Below are 18,393 nucleotides of genomic sequence, written 5' to 3' on the forward strand. Positions count from 1 at the left end.
GAAGTTTTGCCAAACTTGCGATCTTAAAGAGGCTGGCGGAGCGTCTAACTCTTGTGGAACACCACTTGCCATCCTCGCTATCGCTGCTCACTAACTGACTGCGTCAACCTGACAAAAAACTGCAGAGTGCCAGAATGTAGACAGGCTCTGATAGAGCGCATACATAGGCGGAGCTCAGCTGCATCGGCGCCAATCAGAGCTTCAGAGCTAAAGCGGGGCAACAGATTAGCTGTCCATAAAGAACCTGCGTATCTAACAGTAGTTCCGCATTACATTAATTATTTTGCACGCAAGTTTTTTTTATTTTCATACCGTGTATTCTCCGTTTAAATTCATGCACCGAACCGTGACCCCCATACCGATTCGGTTGGAAACAAATACATGTACCCCTAACAACTACAGTATAACAACATTGGTAACAGAAAATTGCACTTGTAAACCACATGGGGGAACTGTGATCCAATGATACATAATGTTGCTTTAAATGTTGGTTTTTTGGTCATTAAAAATATATATTTATTTCTCAGCATAACAAACTGAATGAAAAGAGTGGTTAAAGAATAAATATAAACATTCTTATACTGTAATAATGTTTGGTTCCTTTTTTGCTAGTGTGGAATCGGCAAGTTTTTGCTAAATCCCAGCACGATACGACAATGTTCCAATGAGCAGCTTATGTGCTTCAGTGGATGCAATAAAATCTGACCTTTTGTACAAGAAGGTTGCTCGCACTTGATTAGTGACCTATACGTAGTGCATCTTAAATATCAGAATCTTAATATTTAATTTACATCTTGGCCTTTAAAGAAAACCCAAAAACAGTGTTTATTTTAAATCCCAGATTATCGTGACCTCAAAATTTTGGATGCCCCTGCATAAACAATGTAAAAACAAACACACACGCACCCACACACACACATTCTGGTTTCCATGTTTTGTGGGGACATTCCATAGACGTAATGTTTTTATACTGTACAAACTGTTATCCACACTATTCCTGACGTAAATGCGGGGACGCCATCTTGAGCTCAGATGGGTAAAACTTCCGGTGAGCCACTACAGGTAATAGTAGTCCTATTGCGAGGGATACGAGTCTGCCGTTTTGACTGGCATTTTAATGCTTATTATGAAATCCAGGAAGACCGACATCATTTGTGCAGTTAGGGGTTGCCATAATAGATGATACAAACGCAGTAAATCTCTACAAAACATTTGTTTTAACTATAATACACGCACAAGAACTGAATGTGACGCACGTGCATCTTATCCACACATCCATCCAGTAAAACATTTCATAGAAACTGACAGTGAACAATAAATACAATAATTATTCAAAAACGTCTCGGTTACGGATGTAACCCTCGTTCCCTGAAGGAGGGAACGGAGACGTCACGTCGTGACCGACGAATTGGGGAACTCGCTTAGAGAGACCAATCTGCTTCGTATACTACTAAAACGCCAATGAACTTGGCATTGAGATATTTGCATAATGCTGGCGCCGCCCCGCCAGGTGCGTATATAAGGCGCACGTGCAAATAGGGAAATCAGCTTCTGTTCGCTGAGAAAGCCGGAAGGTGACCGGCCTAAACAGCAGGTGGCAGCACCTGTGGCGACGGGAAGTGACGTCTCCGTTCCCTCCTTCAGGGAACGAGGGTTACATCCGTAACCGAGACGTTCCCTTTCAGTCGGTCACTACGACGTCACGTCGTGACCGACGAATTGGGAAACCCTACTAAAACGCCACTAGGGGCTGACCTCTTCCAGTGTCTGCAAAAAGCCCTCCGGTTCCACTTAAGGATAGGAGAATTAGGTTTTAAGGCAGAAGGCCGGGCACTAGATGTTCCTTTAACCCACAGTAGTGCCAGGGACTGGGAAGCGCCCTATCTGAGCGGTATAGGGACGCTGCGGAAGCCACCGCCCCGTTAAGGGCTATTGGTGGGTGAAAGTCAACCGTAGTTGAGGTAAAATAACAGCCGTGGCTGTGTAAGCAAAGCAGTGCTCTGCTAAGGGAAACGTGGGCTGGTAGGATTAACCCCACGGAATAATACTCACAAAGGAACCCGTTGGGAAACAATGTGGGGCCCTGGCCAAACACCTAGGTTCGTAAGAATACAGCAAGTGAAATGCTGACAGCCAATGCTCCGAAACAAAGGCTGTCAAGGCAGTCGAGAGAGCAAATAAAACCATTAAGCATATATGCTCTGTAAGCCTTCCATACTGAAACTAAATTTTGAGCCTCAGTCGGAGGCTGCAAGCCGACTTGCGAGTCTGCCCTCCGTGTCCTCCCTGGTGAGGACAGAACACGAGAGGATACAGGCTCGATACGAACATTGTAAAATCTAATGAACGTATTAGGTGTCGCCCAACCAGCAGCTCTACAGATGTCTGTTAGCGAGGAACCACGAGCTAATGCCCAAGATGAGGCAACACTCCGAGTGGAGTGCGCTCTCAAATTAAAGGGCAAGGAATGCCCTGCAAATTATAAACCAGGGCGATTGTATCTACTATCCAATGAGACATCCTCTGCTTAGTGACAGCTTTCCCTTTCTGCTGGCCACCATAACAAAAAAAGAGCTGGTCTGAGGTCCTGAAGCTTTGCGTGCGGACCACGTAGAATCGCAGTGCGCGTACGGGGCACAACAAAGCCTCGGTTGGGTTTGCCTGCTCCAAAGGCAACGCTTGCAAGCTCACCACCTTATCTCTGAAGGGAGTGGTGGGAACTTTGGGCACGTAGCCTGGTCTGGGTCTTCAGTGAGACAGCAGGACCAAACTAAAGGCACGAATCGTCAACAGAGAATGCATGTAAATCTCCTACTCTCTTCATGGAGGCCAATGCTAGCAGGGTCAGAGTTTTCATTGATAAAAACTTCAGACTCGCAAACTGCAAAGGCTAAATCGGAGACCTGAAGGCTTCAGCACCATGGACAGGTCTCAGGAAAAAAGAGGGAGGGCGCGAGGGGTTTAGCCTGCGAGCGCCTCTTTAAAATGTAATAATTAAATCATGCTGGCCAACTGATCTGCCGTAGATAAGTGAGTGATGAGCAGAAATAGCGGCGATATCAATTTTAATGGCGGAGGGACAGCCTACCATCTAACCCATGTTAAGGATATAAAAGCATAATGTTAAAGGGCATTCTCTGGGTCCTCGCGTTGCGAAGAGCACCGGGTGACGAAAAAGGTTTCATTAAGCGCGTAAGCCCGTCCTGTGGACGGTGCTCGAACCGCGTCGATGGTGTTAGATACCGCTTGCGATAAATCACCTAAACCTTGCGCGCGCTCAACGACCGTACATGGATATCCACAGGTCGGGGCGCGAGTGCCAAATGTGCCCCTTCCTAAGAAAGAAAGTCCTTCCTCAGGGGAATCCGCCAGGGAGGGCTGTCGCGAGGAGCATTAACTATGAAAACCAATTCTTGGTCGTCCAGTATGGACGATTAATAAAAGGCTCTCCTCGTCCTGCCTGACTTTGCACAGTGTCTGCGCAATAAAGCTCACTGGAAGGAATGCGTATTTACGCACCCCCCGCGGTCAGCTGTGTGCCAACGCATCCACGCCGAGGCTGCCCTCGGTTAGTGAATAAAATAGGCGACAGTGGGTATCGTCCGGCGACGCAAACAGATCTATCTACGCACAACCGAACTTCTTCCAAATTAGCTGGACCGTCTGGGGGTGGAGTCGCCATTCGCCGGGGGCGCAGCTCGGAAGCGCGTACCGCTGTATTGAGCGATCCCGGGATGTAAATGGCACAAAGGGACCTCAGATGCTTCTGACTCCAAAGGAGGAGATGACGAGCGAGATGCGACAGGTGACGAGAGCGCAAAACCGCCTTAACGGTAAATAACGCAACAGTCGCAAAGTTATCGGTGTCGACAAATACATCCTTCCCTCGCATCTCCATAGCGGAGCGTACAAGTCCCAGATATACAGCGCACCGCTCGCGGCAGTTGGGGTGCTATGCACACCCCAGACTGCAGGCCCGTCATACGTGGCTGAACATCCCGTGCTTAGGGCATCGCATGCTACAGAATGCCAGGAGACCCCTCAGAGGCATATCTTGCTATCAGAAATGCTGGGTCTACTACGGGGAAATTTAAATGACACGCAGGTGTAGTGTTTACACAATGTATGCCGGTGCGCCACGCTCTCCTCGAGACTCGATCGTAAAGCCAACGCTGAAGCGGTCTCATATGACGCAGCTCGAGCAGTGTCACGGCTGCAGCATGCTGTCATATGTCCAGGAGCTTCTGAAATTGTATCAGAGAGACCACGTACTTCCCTCGAATTAAACCGAGGCAAGTCAGAACTGACTAGTTGCGCGCTCTTGTAAAACACGCCAATTAGTTGATCGAGTCTAATTCCATACTGAGAAAAAGGATCCTCTGCACGGGGCAAAGTTGCTCTTTCCCAGTCGACCTGATGACTTAAACGAGCGAGATGCTGAAGCATTAACTCTTTGTGTTCGCGCACGTCTGCCAAGAACGGGCTATTATAAGTCAACGTAAATAAAGCAGAATGCGAACAACGCTCTCTCTCTGATATTTTAATGCCGTGACTAGCACTTTCATGGAGACACGGAGAGAGAGAGACAGCTCGAATGGTGTACTTAATATTAATATGCCCACCCCATGACGCAGAGCGAAAAAACGGTCTAAGGCGAGGGGAGATGGACACAAAAGTACACGTCTTACAGGTCTAAAGCTGCAACCGATCTGAATATTGAAATACGAGCCTCGGCGTTATCATCCAAAAAAAGACCACCTTCGTAGAGCCGGGCGTAAATCAAATCGATCGTAACCCACCGCGTATTTTGGGTACTATGAGATAAAGGCTGGAAAACCCTATCATCATATCATCATCTCGGTAAGAGGGACCGGCTCGATAATCCTTCGCCAGCAGGACATCGACTTATGCACGCAGTACATGTGCATCGGATACTTTCACTATAGTGAAACGAAAGCCCGAGAATTTTGGGGTTGTGCCGGTAATTGTATTTCGTAACCGAGGCGGATCGTGCGTAAAACCCAACGAAACGGGCTGGGAACTGAAGCCAAGCACCCAGGCACCGTACGAGGAGAATTAACGACACTACCGGTGTACCTGCGGCGGGGCAGCGAGGCGGGACAGGCGGGACTGCCGGTGCGTCTGCCGTGACAGCATAAGCATCTACAGTATGTGTGTGTGTGACACTGACCTGAGCCCGCTGAGGGAAACGGTCGTCCGGTCTCCTCAGCTGAGGACGCAGACTCCGACGGGTTTGCTGGTGGTCCGGTCTCCTGAGTGGAGGGCTCGGACTCCTCAGAACACCCGCTGGCGATAGAGGAGAGGTAGGGTGAGCTGGTGTGTGCCCGCTCACGGCTCTCTCGATCCTCTGGAGACCTGAAGAGGGAAGAGGAATGCACTCTGTGTGTGGTTAGTGGGCACCGGCTAAACAGCCGGTGGAACATATGCAAACCAAGAATTTTCCACCCGACCCTCTATCGGGGGAAGGAGCGAATCACCGTCTCCTGAAGAGTGATCCTCTGCCAATCCAGGTCGCCCGCTTACTGGCCACTTAAACTCCCGATCTCACGGGAAGCGGCTAAGCGGGCGGGGCGAGCTGCTGACGACCGGTTTCCCCGCGCTGCCGAGATGGGGTCCGAAGAGGGGAACGGAGGTGGTCGCCGCAGGACGCCGACGGCGAGAGGCAGACTGAGGAACCGGCGTGGTGGTTTTTACCAAGGGCAGCTCTCCTTCGCCGGGGCATGACCACAGAGATCGCCTCAGTCTGCGCAGCGGAGCTGTACGACTCCACGGCCTCGCCGAAGAGGCCGGTCTGTGAGACAGGAGCATTCAAGAAGTTGTTCTCGCCTGCGTCCGTCAGCCAGACACAGCCAAAGGTGGCGATCTTGAACCACTGTCGTGAACATCGCACGACTGAAGGTCGTGGCCTCCCTCGTAAATCCTTGGTGAACCCGTAGCAACGTTATTGCGTGCAGGGCTGAAGCCGCCTCTCCGCATGCCTGACGGACAGCGCCCGTAACCGGACGACTATCTACAAACACGGGAGGGAAGGGTTGGGTGGTCCCTCCAGGAACGCAGCTGCATCGCAACCCCCCGCTCCACTGAAGGGTCCCTGCCCTTAGCGGCTCCATTGGTGAGGGAGGTGAGGGGTGAAAGCTGAAGCTGAACGGCCGGATGGCCGCAAACCACGTCAGCTCTTCGTGCCGTCGGGAAGAAAGGCACAGGAGCAGAGGACCGAGAGGCCCGAGCAGCTCCGAAATACCAATCACGTGGGCGGTACGGTTCGGGCGGAGAGGGGTTAACCCCTCCAACTCTACCGCCGCTCGAGCGGGCACGGCCGCCATCTCCGGAACGACTCCACTTCGGAGGAAAATTGGACACCCCTCTGATGCTGCAGAAGTGAACGGGACCAGAAGGAGGTCCAATGGATTCGGCAGACATCGTAGAACACGACTCTGCCGTCTCCACCGGAACCTCAACCGGCTGAGGATGAAAGGCCGGTAGGTGGAGGACGCATCCTCCGTCCTCCTCAGCGTAGTGATGCGAAGAGCGTCATGCGAGCGCTTGACAGCCGCACCATGGCGGTGTCAGCACTGCAAAGACGCGGACAGCATTCCCGTAGAAACGTCAGTCGTCTCCGCAATCCAAGAGGGTTATGCTCTCACAGAGAGAACAAAAACTCTCCACGAGCGCAGCCTCAGAGTGCTTGATGCCCAAGCATGAAGACAGCGCTCGTGACCGTAACTGGAACCCTTATACCTTTCACATCCAAGATCGCACGGACGAAAAGCAATCCTGAAAAGGACGCTGATCTCCGAATATACGAGAGAGTGGCTGTCTTTAAAAAGACACAGAGCTCTCACGTATCACTCTTTTAGGGAAATCACTCTTTAGGTGCTCAGGTGATGATGCGCACAGGGAAAGGCAACGCACACACTAAACTCAAAACAAAAAATATGCAGAGCAGTGGAATACTGCGAGCGTCCGCTGTGTTAGTACTGCTTGTCAATCAACTTCAGCAACCGTTCCCAGAAGAGCAGATAGTAGCTTCTCAGTCAGATAAAGCCGGCTTTCGAAGCGAAAAAGCTGATTTCCCTATTTGCACGTGCGCCTTATATACGCACCTGGCGGGGCGGCGCCAGCATTATGCAAATATCTCAATGCCAAGTTCATTGGCGTTTTAGTAGTATACGAAGCAGATTGGTCTCTCTAAGCGAGTTCCCCAATTCGTCGGTCACGACGTGACGTCGTAGTGACCGACTGAAAGGGAACAACATATTATGCTGATAAAATATGCTGATTTATTTATTGTGCTACTATATATTATCACAAAAATGAGATTACAGTACATAATATATAGCCTACGAGATTAACTGCTTATTAGTTAATGTTTATAATAGTTTGTGATGTGTTTACGCATACCTTTACTTTTGTTATGTTTTAAATGATTTCTTTTAAAGAAAATAATTTCATAAGCTCATGTCTTATTTACTGTGTAATATTTTCATAAAACGAAAACAATACTGAAAACATGTAATAGGAGTTTAATATGTTTATTATGGTTTGTTTAAATAACTTACATTGTGTTGAATGAGAAGCATAAGTTACTGCTGCTGTCGGATCGCGTGAAGCTTGATGTGTAGCCATAAAAACGCGATAAGTCGATTAAAAATTGCCGTTTAAAAAAACCTCACACCAGGGATAGTTGTGACATTTTAAACCATCACATGAAAAGGTTAAAAACAAGAAATCTCTGTATATTCCATGTATTAATACTCGACTGACTGTCCCACTGTAGAGATACGGCATGTCTCTGTGCTTTTATATTTGCACATTGAAGACCCGTCACCCCCGAGGAACAACATGAAACGATTGAATATATCTTGATGTATCAGGACACTTTTTAATTTCATCCTCACACTGGTTCATACATGAAATTATGACCGTAATCATCATGGAAATCGCCGGCTCTGGTTCAGTGACAGTACGCGCCGGAAGTCGCACACCATAATTCGCGCAAAGCGTCATGGGGCGTAGGAATAGTGTGGATATTTTATTCGCTTCCCCTAACCCAAACCCTAACCCCAACAATCACAAAAAACTTTCTACTACCTTAGATTTTCCAGAAACATCATTCTGTTTGGTTTATAAGCTTGTTTCCTCATGGGGACCTCAAAATGTCCCCACGAGGTCACAAATTTACTGGTATTCCTCTCTTTGAGGGGACAATTGGTTCCCACAACGTGATAATAACCACAAACACACACACACACAATATGCTTTTATACTACATATAACTCAATGTACAACCAGAAATTAAGCTTTGTTTTTGCACAGGCCTACTAAAGGGTTAATGGTGCCACATGTTGATCTACAATAAAAATGACAAATTTGACCTCTTTGCGAAAGGAAAAACCACCAACAATCAAGAATGCATGATTATATGGTGTCATGGCTTTGCAATCAAAAAATGTTGCTATAATGGAAGTCAATGGGGAAAAACAGCCACAAATAGGAAATGATGGAGAAAAAAAATAAAATCTGATGCTGCACAAAAACTAACAATGCATCAAAGCTAATGTTTTTATCAATCTTTGACATGCCCAGGACTGTGAAAAAGGTAAAAAAAATCTAGTCCACAATTACATTTTATAGTCAAAATCTCTTATTTTGTGTGGTTTTTTTCTCAGATCAGTGACAGAAAAGTCCATCCATCCTTCACAAAAGTAAACCACAGGGGGTTAATAAAGGCCTTCCGAGGGCAATCGGTGCAAAAAAGAAATATTAATATTTAAAAATTTATAAACTAAAACGATTAGCTTTTTGTACTGACTGACACTTGTTTAATGCGTTTCCTAGTGCCTCGTCTCTTTTTTTTGTCATACACTGGAAACGCACTCTCTAGTGACTGTGCATCGGTCTTTACCTGTAATTTTCATTTTTGGCTGAACTATCCTTTTAAAGGGGCGGTGAATTTGTTGAATGTGTAAAAAATAGCAGCCGGACGCAAATATGTTTGAGCCACAAAAGATTCTGGGTGCTAAAGATGATAGACATAAATGACAATACGTATAGTAAAGTAGAAACATAACTTTAAACTCGACGTGACTAAATTACAGTAAACAACACAGTAAGCGCGCATCAGAATCTAAACTGCGGCTGATAAATCCTTATCAATAACTTTGTATATTTCTATTGTGCTTGTGAAATTGCGCTTACATACACGTAACGTTACATACCACAGTTATATAATAAAAAAGCTTTGTTGAGTGTTTGACTTTTCAAATGCAACTTGCCTAAATTACCGTATACAACACAGTAAGCGGGCATCATAATCTAAATTGCGGCTGATAACTCCTTTCTTATCACTAACTTTGTATATTTCTACCGTTAAATTACAATCGTATTGTTAAGTGTTGTACCTTTATTAATCGTTTAATGTTTTTAGTAAATTAAAACAGTCAAACATACGTGTTTAGACACGGATGTTACAACAGACATATCAAGCAATCTCTTCTAACAAAGCAATAGTGAAACGCAGTAACTTAAATAAAGTTAAATGTTTAACTTACTGTGTATGCTGCTGTGTCATTTTTGTCAGATCCAATATAAGTGGTGCTTTTAATCAGTCTCTCAGCAAATCCAGCATCGACTTCTTTACAAATGAACCCGTGGTACACAAAGTAAACAAACACTCCCCATGCCAGCTGGAACTTCTTTAAAAATGAACTTTAACCACTCATTCCTAATGTTATGTTCTGAGCCTCCGAGTTAAGGTTATACAGCGTCTGTGTTCTTCCCATAGACGGTTCTTTCACAACCGAAAACTGAAAATCATAACAGGTCACCAGTCTCTCAGAAAAATGTATTTAAAAGTCATTTTGGTTCCATTTGGCAATCTTTAAAGACATGTTTAGTGATTGTTGAGACACACGTGTGTCACGCGAATCTGTGGGTGGGGCTACAAAAGTGGTCCTTGTATTTGGCTTTGGGGAGGTGCTTCAATTCTACTTTGACGTCATATTTCTCTGAATTCCTCATTCGGTCGTAATACTGGCTTGGTGCCCAAAACTTTATATTTCAGTAGCACGGACGTTTTCAGTTCTGAAACTTGCAGGATGTTCATTTAAGTATGATGACCTCTTATATAACAAATTATCAAGTTAAAATTAAGTATTTGATTCACCGCTCCTTTAATACATCTTTCAAAAGGACTACTTTAGCATAAGAAACAAATAAATAATATTCCTGGCAAAATGAACTCTTTTTGAACTATTTTATACCTTGGAAGTCCGTTATTCAGTTTAAAAAAAATCATTCTCTCAAGTACTACTAACTCACAAGGTCAATGTAAAAAAAGAGGCCAGGATTCTTGTATTTAAATTGCAGAATATGTCCTGGGTGCACTGTACTTTTGTTTTAAACAGAGTGACCATCAGAAACATGAACGGCAAAGCTTGCAGCCGTGTCTGAAATCCAGACTGCACCAGAGCTAACAAGACGTCTGGAGACCCCTCTGGTCTAGAGAAAGCCAGCCGTCTGCACACATGCCTCAGACCACGTTTGGTATGGAAATGATAAATGCTCTTCTGCGGGTAGGGTCAGAGAAAACACGAGGGTTATGAAAAGCTTGGAGAATCCATAAGAAGCAGGGCCGTCGAAGAACTATAATTGGCTCGTAGTGAAGTCCTTTGATCAGTGGTGGAGAAGTTAACCAATCACAAGCAACCACCAGAGAGAGTCTTCATAAGTGAGACTAAATAATTTACTGTGAGTTGGAATGTGGTGCTGTAAAGCGTAACACACATTTAAAGATTTTTAACTCATTCACCGCCAGCCTTTTTGAGAAAAGTTGCCCACCTGCATTTTTGTGATTTTAACAAAATTTTCACAAAATTCCTTGCAGGAAAAATTATTTTCTTTAAATATATAAACATACAAATTATATCAAATTAAAGAACACACCCTCTGCTTTCAAACAAACAATAAACAAACAAACAAACAAACAAAATGGGGAAAAAACGTTTCATTATATATTTACTTTTTCTACTTAATTTAACCACTGATATATGGATATTTCTCTTAAAAAATACAACATTTTGAGCAAAAAGCTTAAAAAATTGCGTTTTTGTAAAGAAATTTATGTTAGAGATCAGACTCAGAATGACTATCAAACATAAAGGCAGTTAAAATAAATCATTAAATCTTTTTAACTTCCGTTTTTGATCAATTCGGTTTGGTTGGTATTACACTTTCACTTTGAAATTCGTCCAGAAAGGCATATTTATTAGTTAAATATGAACTCATAAATGACGAGATAACTCGTCAATGGCGGTGAATGAGTTAAGTATTATGCATGAGTTGAGCTTCATAAAGGATTCAATCATAGTTCCCTTCATGTAATTTGATAATGTTAAAGAGCACCAATTTCATTGCTAAAAAACAACGTTATTTTGTGTATTTAGTATAATACAATGTGTTTGCGTGGTTTATGTTAAAAAACACATTATTTTGTACATACCGTACATTTTTGTAGCTCCAGATTTCACTTTCTTCCTGAAACGCACGGTTTTGAAAAGCGCTGTGTCCCTGATTGGCCAGCTAATCTGTACGTTGTGATTGGCCTGAATACCTCTGACGTTAGCCGGAAATGTGATGCTCCTTACCATGTTTGAAAGATTCGGTTGCTAACAGGAATTAACTTACAGGCTGTGGGAGGAATTATGATAATGTCAGTTTTTACTACATCACCAATCCCAGGAAGTAAACTGTTGCCTACAATCCGTATGTTTGTTGTAGTCCAAGAAAAGAGATTTATGTTGGAGACGACAACTCGCGTCATCGTTTACTTTGGGGTTTGTACCTTTTGCATATTGTTAACATGTACTAATACACACTTACACACCAAAGGAAATGTAAAAACGTGAATCGGACAATAGGTGCTCTTTAATAAGTACTGCAGTGAAAGAGTCATGGAGAGAGTTTAGCGTAATGAGTATTGGTTGCTATGGGTACCTTACGCAGTGACCCGTTACGTCGTTACCATAAGCTAGTTATTATAGTTTATCAAGTTTAAAAATATGGTTCTTTTTCTTACAAAATTGCATTGATTGCCAGCAGAAGATCTTTATTAACCCCTTGGAGCGTAGTTTTGTGAAGGATCGTTGTACTTTTGGGCTTCAAAATTAGAAATTTGTTTCCTGATGCCTGTTTTGCTACCGTAATAAAGGTTGGACACTTACTAAAATAACTACAAATGTGTTCGTCTGAAAGATTATGGACATTTCTGATTGCTTGAGGGTGAGTAAATCATGGGGTAATTTGGATATTTGGGCTGGAGTATCACTTTAAAGGGATTGTTCACCCCAAAATTGTCATCATTTACTCACCCTCATGTTATTCAAATCCTGTGTGAGTTGTTTTATTCTGATGAACACAAAAGAAGATATTTTGATGAATAATGATAATAAGCACACAGTTTACGGTACCCATTGACTTCCATAGTAGGAAAAACAAATACCATGGAAGTCAATGGGTACCACCAACTATCCCTTTAAAAACCTTTCGCTCTGAATCATGTTTGAATGCTGTTACAGCATAAAGTACAGAGTCTTTATTCGAGAGTTACATTAGCAGTACAAAGACAATGGGTTCGAATCCCAGGAAACACACACATATTGATAAAATATATTGCTTGAATGCATTGTAAGTCACCTTGGATTAGAAAGCATCAGCCAGATGCATAAAGCTGTATATACATACTGAATATTTGTATTAGTGTATGACAGGGTAAGATGCAGGGTAAAACAATGCTGATTTGAGAGTAGACTGCAGTGTAGGAAGCCATATACACAAGCATGTTCTCTCACCCGTCACACACCAGCGGCTCCACAAAATGGCTGTCTAAATATACGATGCAAAGTGCTGGAAGCAGCATGAAACAGTGGCAGAGAGGTGGATGTGAATTAGTATGGATTTCAGTGCCGTGCAGGGACCATACGTGCAACCAGAAATGAATTGTGACCCTGGCTGTGAAATCTAGGATAAAGTTTCATAATCGAATTATGAGATTTGGAGCATCAAAGTTTAAGCTACACTCTCATGTTGTTACAAACCTGTGTTATTTTCTTTGTTCTGATGAACACACAGAAAGATATTTTGAGGAATGTTTGTAACCAAACCAATCAGAGGCCCCATTGACTTCCTTAGTAGGAAAAAAGAATACTATGGAAGTCAATGGTGCCTCTGATCGGTTTGGTTACAAACATTTCTCAAAATATCTTTCTATGTGTTCATTAGAACACAGATATTTATACAGGTTTGTAACAACATGAGAGTGAGTTAATGATGACACAATTTTTCTTTTTGGGTAACTATCCCTTAAAAGTGAATGGTGACCACAGATGAAAAAATTAAATGCAAGTCTGTTATTTAGACAAAGCTAACGTACAGTATGAATTCAGAAAACTTGTAAAAAAGTGTATTATTCATATTGACGTCATATTGCGTTTTTGATGCTTTTATGGTAGTTATTTGTCCATTTCGAGCTTTCATGCACCAGTCGCCATCAACTTTTATTGTATTTCTGCTAAATTTCTCCTTTGGTGTCCTCCTTTGGATGTAAGCGAAATAGGTTTATAATGACGAAGATGACCAATTTTCATTTTCGGGTGAACTACCCCTGTAACCTTGATCAAAAACGTTTAGGGTAACTAAGTCCTGCTTGCTTACCTTTGAAAAACACAAAAGGAACAGATGGTCAAGACACTAATTGTTCATCAACTGTAATGCACGTCTTTGTTAATAAGTGGAGGCTATCACTCCTTCGGGAAGTTACTTTAAAATGTCCTCCATTTTTCTCTATTTTTCTCCCTTCTTAACTTAAACTAATAGAAAGTAATCCTGCATGCACTAACTGATGACAATTATCATAGTGAAGTGTGCACACCCTTCTGTCTTGTGCGGTTTATTACATGAATCAAAGTGAACATTCTGGAGGATGCAGAATTCTCTGATTACACCGCAGAGTCCCTTTAAGTCGTTTTACACTGTGGCAATCTTAGTAATGTCCCTGTGCAGCTATTAAAAGGCATGTAAGCACATCTCCTACTTGAATGTTGAGTAAACAAAAATCTCTTGTCAGCACTCAGGAGAGAATATAATTGGGTTTAAATGTTAGCAGGTTAATATTATGAGGATTTACTACACTATAAAAAGTGAAAAGTTAGATCAACTTAAAAAAAATTACTTCAATTGTTAACACTTATTGGTAACACAATTTAGCTTTTTCAACTTACATTTTTCACCTAAATGTTTTTTTAAAGCTCACATAACATACGCTGTTTCTGCATTTCTGATGTTAATCTGGAGTACCTATAGAGTAGTATGACATCCTTTATATCTCTGAAGAGTCTTCAGTTTAATCAGATTTATAAAAGAAAGATTAGCTTTACAGAATCTTTCTGATAACATATGAAAAAATGAAGAAGGAGTTATACCGCGAGAGGAGCGAGTATGCGTCATGCAACACTATACAACACTGTTTAACTTATGATTCACTACATGTTCGTGTCATTTATATAATATATACACGCGCCTATTTCCAACATAACACAGAAGTCTTACTTACCACATGCAACTCATGACCCAGCTGGGACTTTTCAATAAAATCCAGTGCATCAAACACACACGCAAAACTCTGCTGCTACCCCGGATAATAAACTATATCCATTGTTTCCATAAGGCTGGCTTTCTTCTCCTTATATCCAAAAAACACACTTCTTCTTTTGTGCCATTGTTGAGTTTTGAAATTAAACAAAGCTGTCGCGTGATGTGGTGATTGGAAGTTCTAGCGTCTCCCGCTGATTGATGGGTGGGCGTGGTTTTCCGGGGGAAGTGCCCATATAAAGAAGTGATACGTATAAAAACCCCTGAAACATCAGCTGGACCCGTAATCGAAAAAAACTTTCCGAAACTTGTACGAACCCTGGCGAAGTGCATTCGGCACAGAAATACTCAACTACTTTTTGACACTTTGTTTACGTTTAGCATTAGGAAACAACTCTATTCCTTGATTATTATGCCAGAATGAGAGTATAGTTCCTAGTCATATCGGCCTAAAAAAAATCTCAACTTTTAATTTTCCGTCAGTCTTAGTACACAATGTAACTACAAAAGAGTCAAGTTTTAAATAGGAAAAATATTGAAACTCTTTGGTTATTTTTGAGCGCGATGCTAATGGTCTAATCAGATTCAATGGATTGTGCTAAGCTATGCTAAAAGTGCTACCGCCAGACCCAGAGATCGTCTGAATGGATTCCAAAATGTTAAGAAACAAATGTTTAACTCTAGGCGAGCTGGAATATTAGCATATTTTTAAAAAAAGTGGAGTGTCCCTTTAAAAGTCATTCATTCAGAAAACGTGCATTTGCACAATTATTCGTCCCAGCCTTAATTTACATTACATTTATGCATTCGTCACTTACAGTGCATTAAAAGTTGTACATTTTTTTAATCAGCATATATGCCATATAAGGATTCGCTGCCAGCGCAATGCTCTACCACTGTATACATGAGCACATTGTATAATCAATAAGTATTTATGTATTATTAATAATATAATAATAATACTTATTATTGTATTATCTGTTTCAGATGTACCTGTCCATAAATTGCATTTGATAAAACACTGATTGGTCAGTTTATGCCTAAGCTGGCTATACCAAAGATATTGGATATCGCAAAATAGCACTCCACTCACTGGCAATTTTTGAAAAATGCAAGAAAAGTGGGCAGATCCCAACAGAGATAGAGGGGATGAACTAAGTGTGTGGTGAGATCGTAAAAAGGGCATGGTGAGCTTGAACCTGCTTACGTCACGAGGCATTTTTTGGACCCAACATCCAATAGGAAAATTCAACTGCAGTAGCCACAGTTCAACCTGAAGATGGCAGCACACAGACGTTTTTACAACATATATTGTAGTATTAAAACACTTTATATCCAAATGTCAAAAAATCAATGAACAGCACTAATAAAGCCCCATTCTTACAGATCATTAACTAAAAAAAGTTGGTTTAGGGTTTAGTTACTCTTTAAGAAAAAAAAACAACTATGGTACAGTTGATGTCAGGTTTAATTGTTGGTCAGAAATATGTTGTTTAAAAGGGTAGTTCACCCAAAAATGAAAATTCTAGGTTGATATAAAGATAAAATGGTATAAATCACTATATATCACCACGGTTATTAATATTATCATGGTTTTGTGAACAATTTCTAGAAATGTAAAAAAAGTAACCAAATTTAAAATTGATATTACATGTAAGTGCACTTTTGTTCGCATAAACATCAAATAAATAACATTAACATTAATCATGGGGGTCTATTTCAGATAAAACACAAGTAAGTATAAATCAGATTTTCATATAAACACAGTAGAAATCAGCAAGTCATCTGGCCTGATTGAATTGGACCAAAAAGTGGACCAGCCCTAATGTTTTGTGTGTCCAGCCTTTGTATCATCTAGGCACTGCTCATCCATTTGTCTTGAACCCCCCCCCCCTCCCCAAATCTCTTCTGGTCTGTTATTTAAGTACTTCTTTTATGCTTGTACAGTAGTATTTTACCTTGATTTGTTCTGATATTGTTCATAACCTAATATGCCTATAACAGCTGGTTCATTTGGTCGGTTCCTCTTCATCCGTGATTTTCTGTCTGAAGAATCAATATGCTTTTTAACAGATTATTCTGTGTCAGATTGGCCCTAACTATGCAACCGATGGGTTCCTCCTGGGTAATAGTTCTCAATAAGCTTTGGTCCATCCATCCACTCTTTTATCAAGTGTCGTTTATATTTAAGAGTCTCCCTAATGGCCTAATACTCAAACATAGCGGTGTTGCTTAAATCTTCCCTTTTTTTCTGGTTTAAATTTCTGCCGTGTGTTTAGCAACCAATTCTGATGTGATCTCCCTTGGGCTGATGGTTCTGAATAGTAATCGAGCTAGAAAATGCTTTGTGTCTCCTTTGGCTGGTCCTGGTCTTTGAGTTCATCTTTCAAGAGCAATTATTGATCTGACATTATGAGGGCTGTTTCTCCATCACCCCAAATGGAGGTGAGGGGTTAAAGTTCAGAGTTCACAGACAGGGAGCAGTGGGTGTCTTGTTTATGTCAAATCAGTCTTTGTAAAACGTAGATGGCCTATTGGTCTTTTTGAATAACTAATGCTGTATAGGCTTTTTGTTTCCACCCATCCATCAATCCACCACCTTCTCCATCCTTCCCTTTTAAGCTTTTGTGATTGTTGGGTCGAAAATGTCAGCTCAGATCCATCCTCTCTAATCTGCACACTTCTCTTTGTTGTTTTAGGCTCTGGAGCTCCGTGGACGCTGCGACTGTCCCGCCCTGCCAGCAGCGGACCCCCGTGTTATTTTCTCTAAGAGCGTTCGATTGATTTTGGAAAACGCCAAGAAGCAAGAGGTGATGGAAAAAGAGGAAAATAATGAAAAAGGGAGAGCTGGAGTGATGCTACCCCTTCCTCAAACCCCTCCTGTCCCAGCTCAGGGTGCTCCGCTAGGGGGGCTGCTGGCTTCATCCGCACTGCCACAAAACTCCGCTTAGTAAATAAGACCTGATAAAACATGATTCGAGGTTTCCTTTGTAGTTCCCTCTTTCCTCTCCAGCAAGGCCGAGCGCGTCACCGGATTGATCCGTTGCATTTGTTGTCACTTGGATTCCCACGGGTTTGCGCTGTGATGTCAGTCGATGAGTCGAAACGAGTGGGCATACATATGTCGAACTTTGACTTCACGCCCCTCCTCTTAACATCCGAGCCTATTAATAACGGAGGCATTCCAAATGGGGTTTTGATTAGTTTTAATTATGTTATTAGCATAAGGCCCCTGTAAAGATGAGTGCATAGCAGTGTGCATTATTCATCAAAGATTCGGCTCTACTATAGGTTCCCAGACGTGATGTAAGTGCTGCGTAGCTGTTTGTGCCGCTGTGTTCAGAACCGCTCTCTGCATTATTTAGAGGATTTATTAACAGTGACAGCCGGACCCAAATGAGCCCAACAGTAGCGTTTTTGGAAAGCGTTCATTTTAAATGTACCCTCTATGCAAGAGACGTGAATGTAATCGTGGCATAAAGAATTGTGTTTACACCCTTTTTTGTGTCTCTAGCGTTTTTGTGTACTTAATGTAATTTTATTGTGCGTCCATAACGGCTTTACTAAAGTGCAGTACCCTGTAAGGGCACATCAGTAGCACTGAAGTGTATCAAAGAGACTAATATTTGTTTAAGGATATAATGCAATTTAAATGAAATGGAGGTTTTATCAGTTTAGCCAGTGTTTAGCAAGCAAAGCACCAGACTGTAATACTTGTTTTTAGGT

General features: G+C 42.3%; 1 protein-coding gene across 1 annotated transcript in view; it reads left to right on the plus strand.

Annotated features, from left to right (window-relative positions):
• oma1 (OMA1 zinc metallopeptidase) overlaps nt 1–18,167 on the plus strand; it is a 34,279-nt gene extending 16,112 nt beyond the window's left edge. The window contains exon 8 of the mRNA XM_055186265.2: nt 17,367–18,167. Within this exon, the coding sequence (XP_055042240.2) occupies nt 17,367–17,618 (252 nt within the window). The 3' untranslated portion in view covers nt 17,619–18,167. The remainder of the gene's footprint in view (nt 1–17,366) is intronic.
• The last annotated feature ends 226 nt before the right edge of the window (nt 18,168–18,393 follow it).

This window comes from Misgurnus anguillicaudatus, chromosome 18 (genome assembly GCF_027580225.2).
Source record: "Misgurnus anguillicaudatus chromosome 18, ASM2758022v2, whole genome shotgun sequence".
Lineage (NCBI taxonomy): Eukaryota > Metazoa > Chordata > Actinopteri > Cypriniformes > Cobitidae > Misgurnus > Misgurnus anguillicaudatus.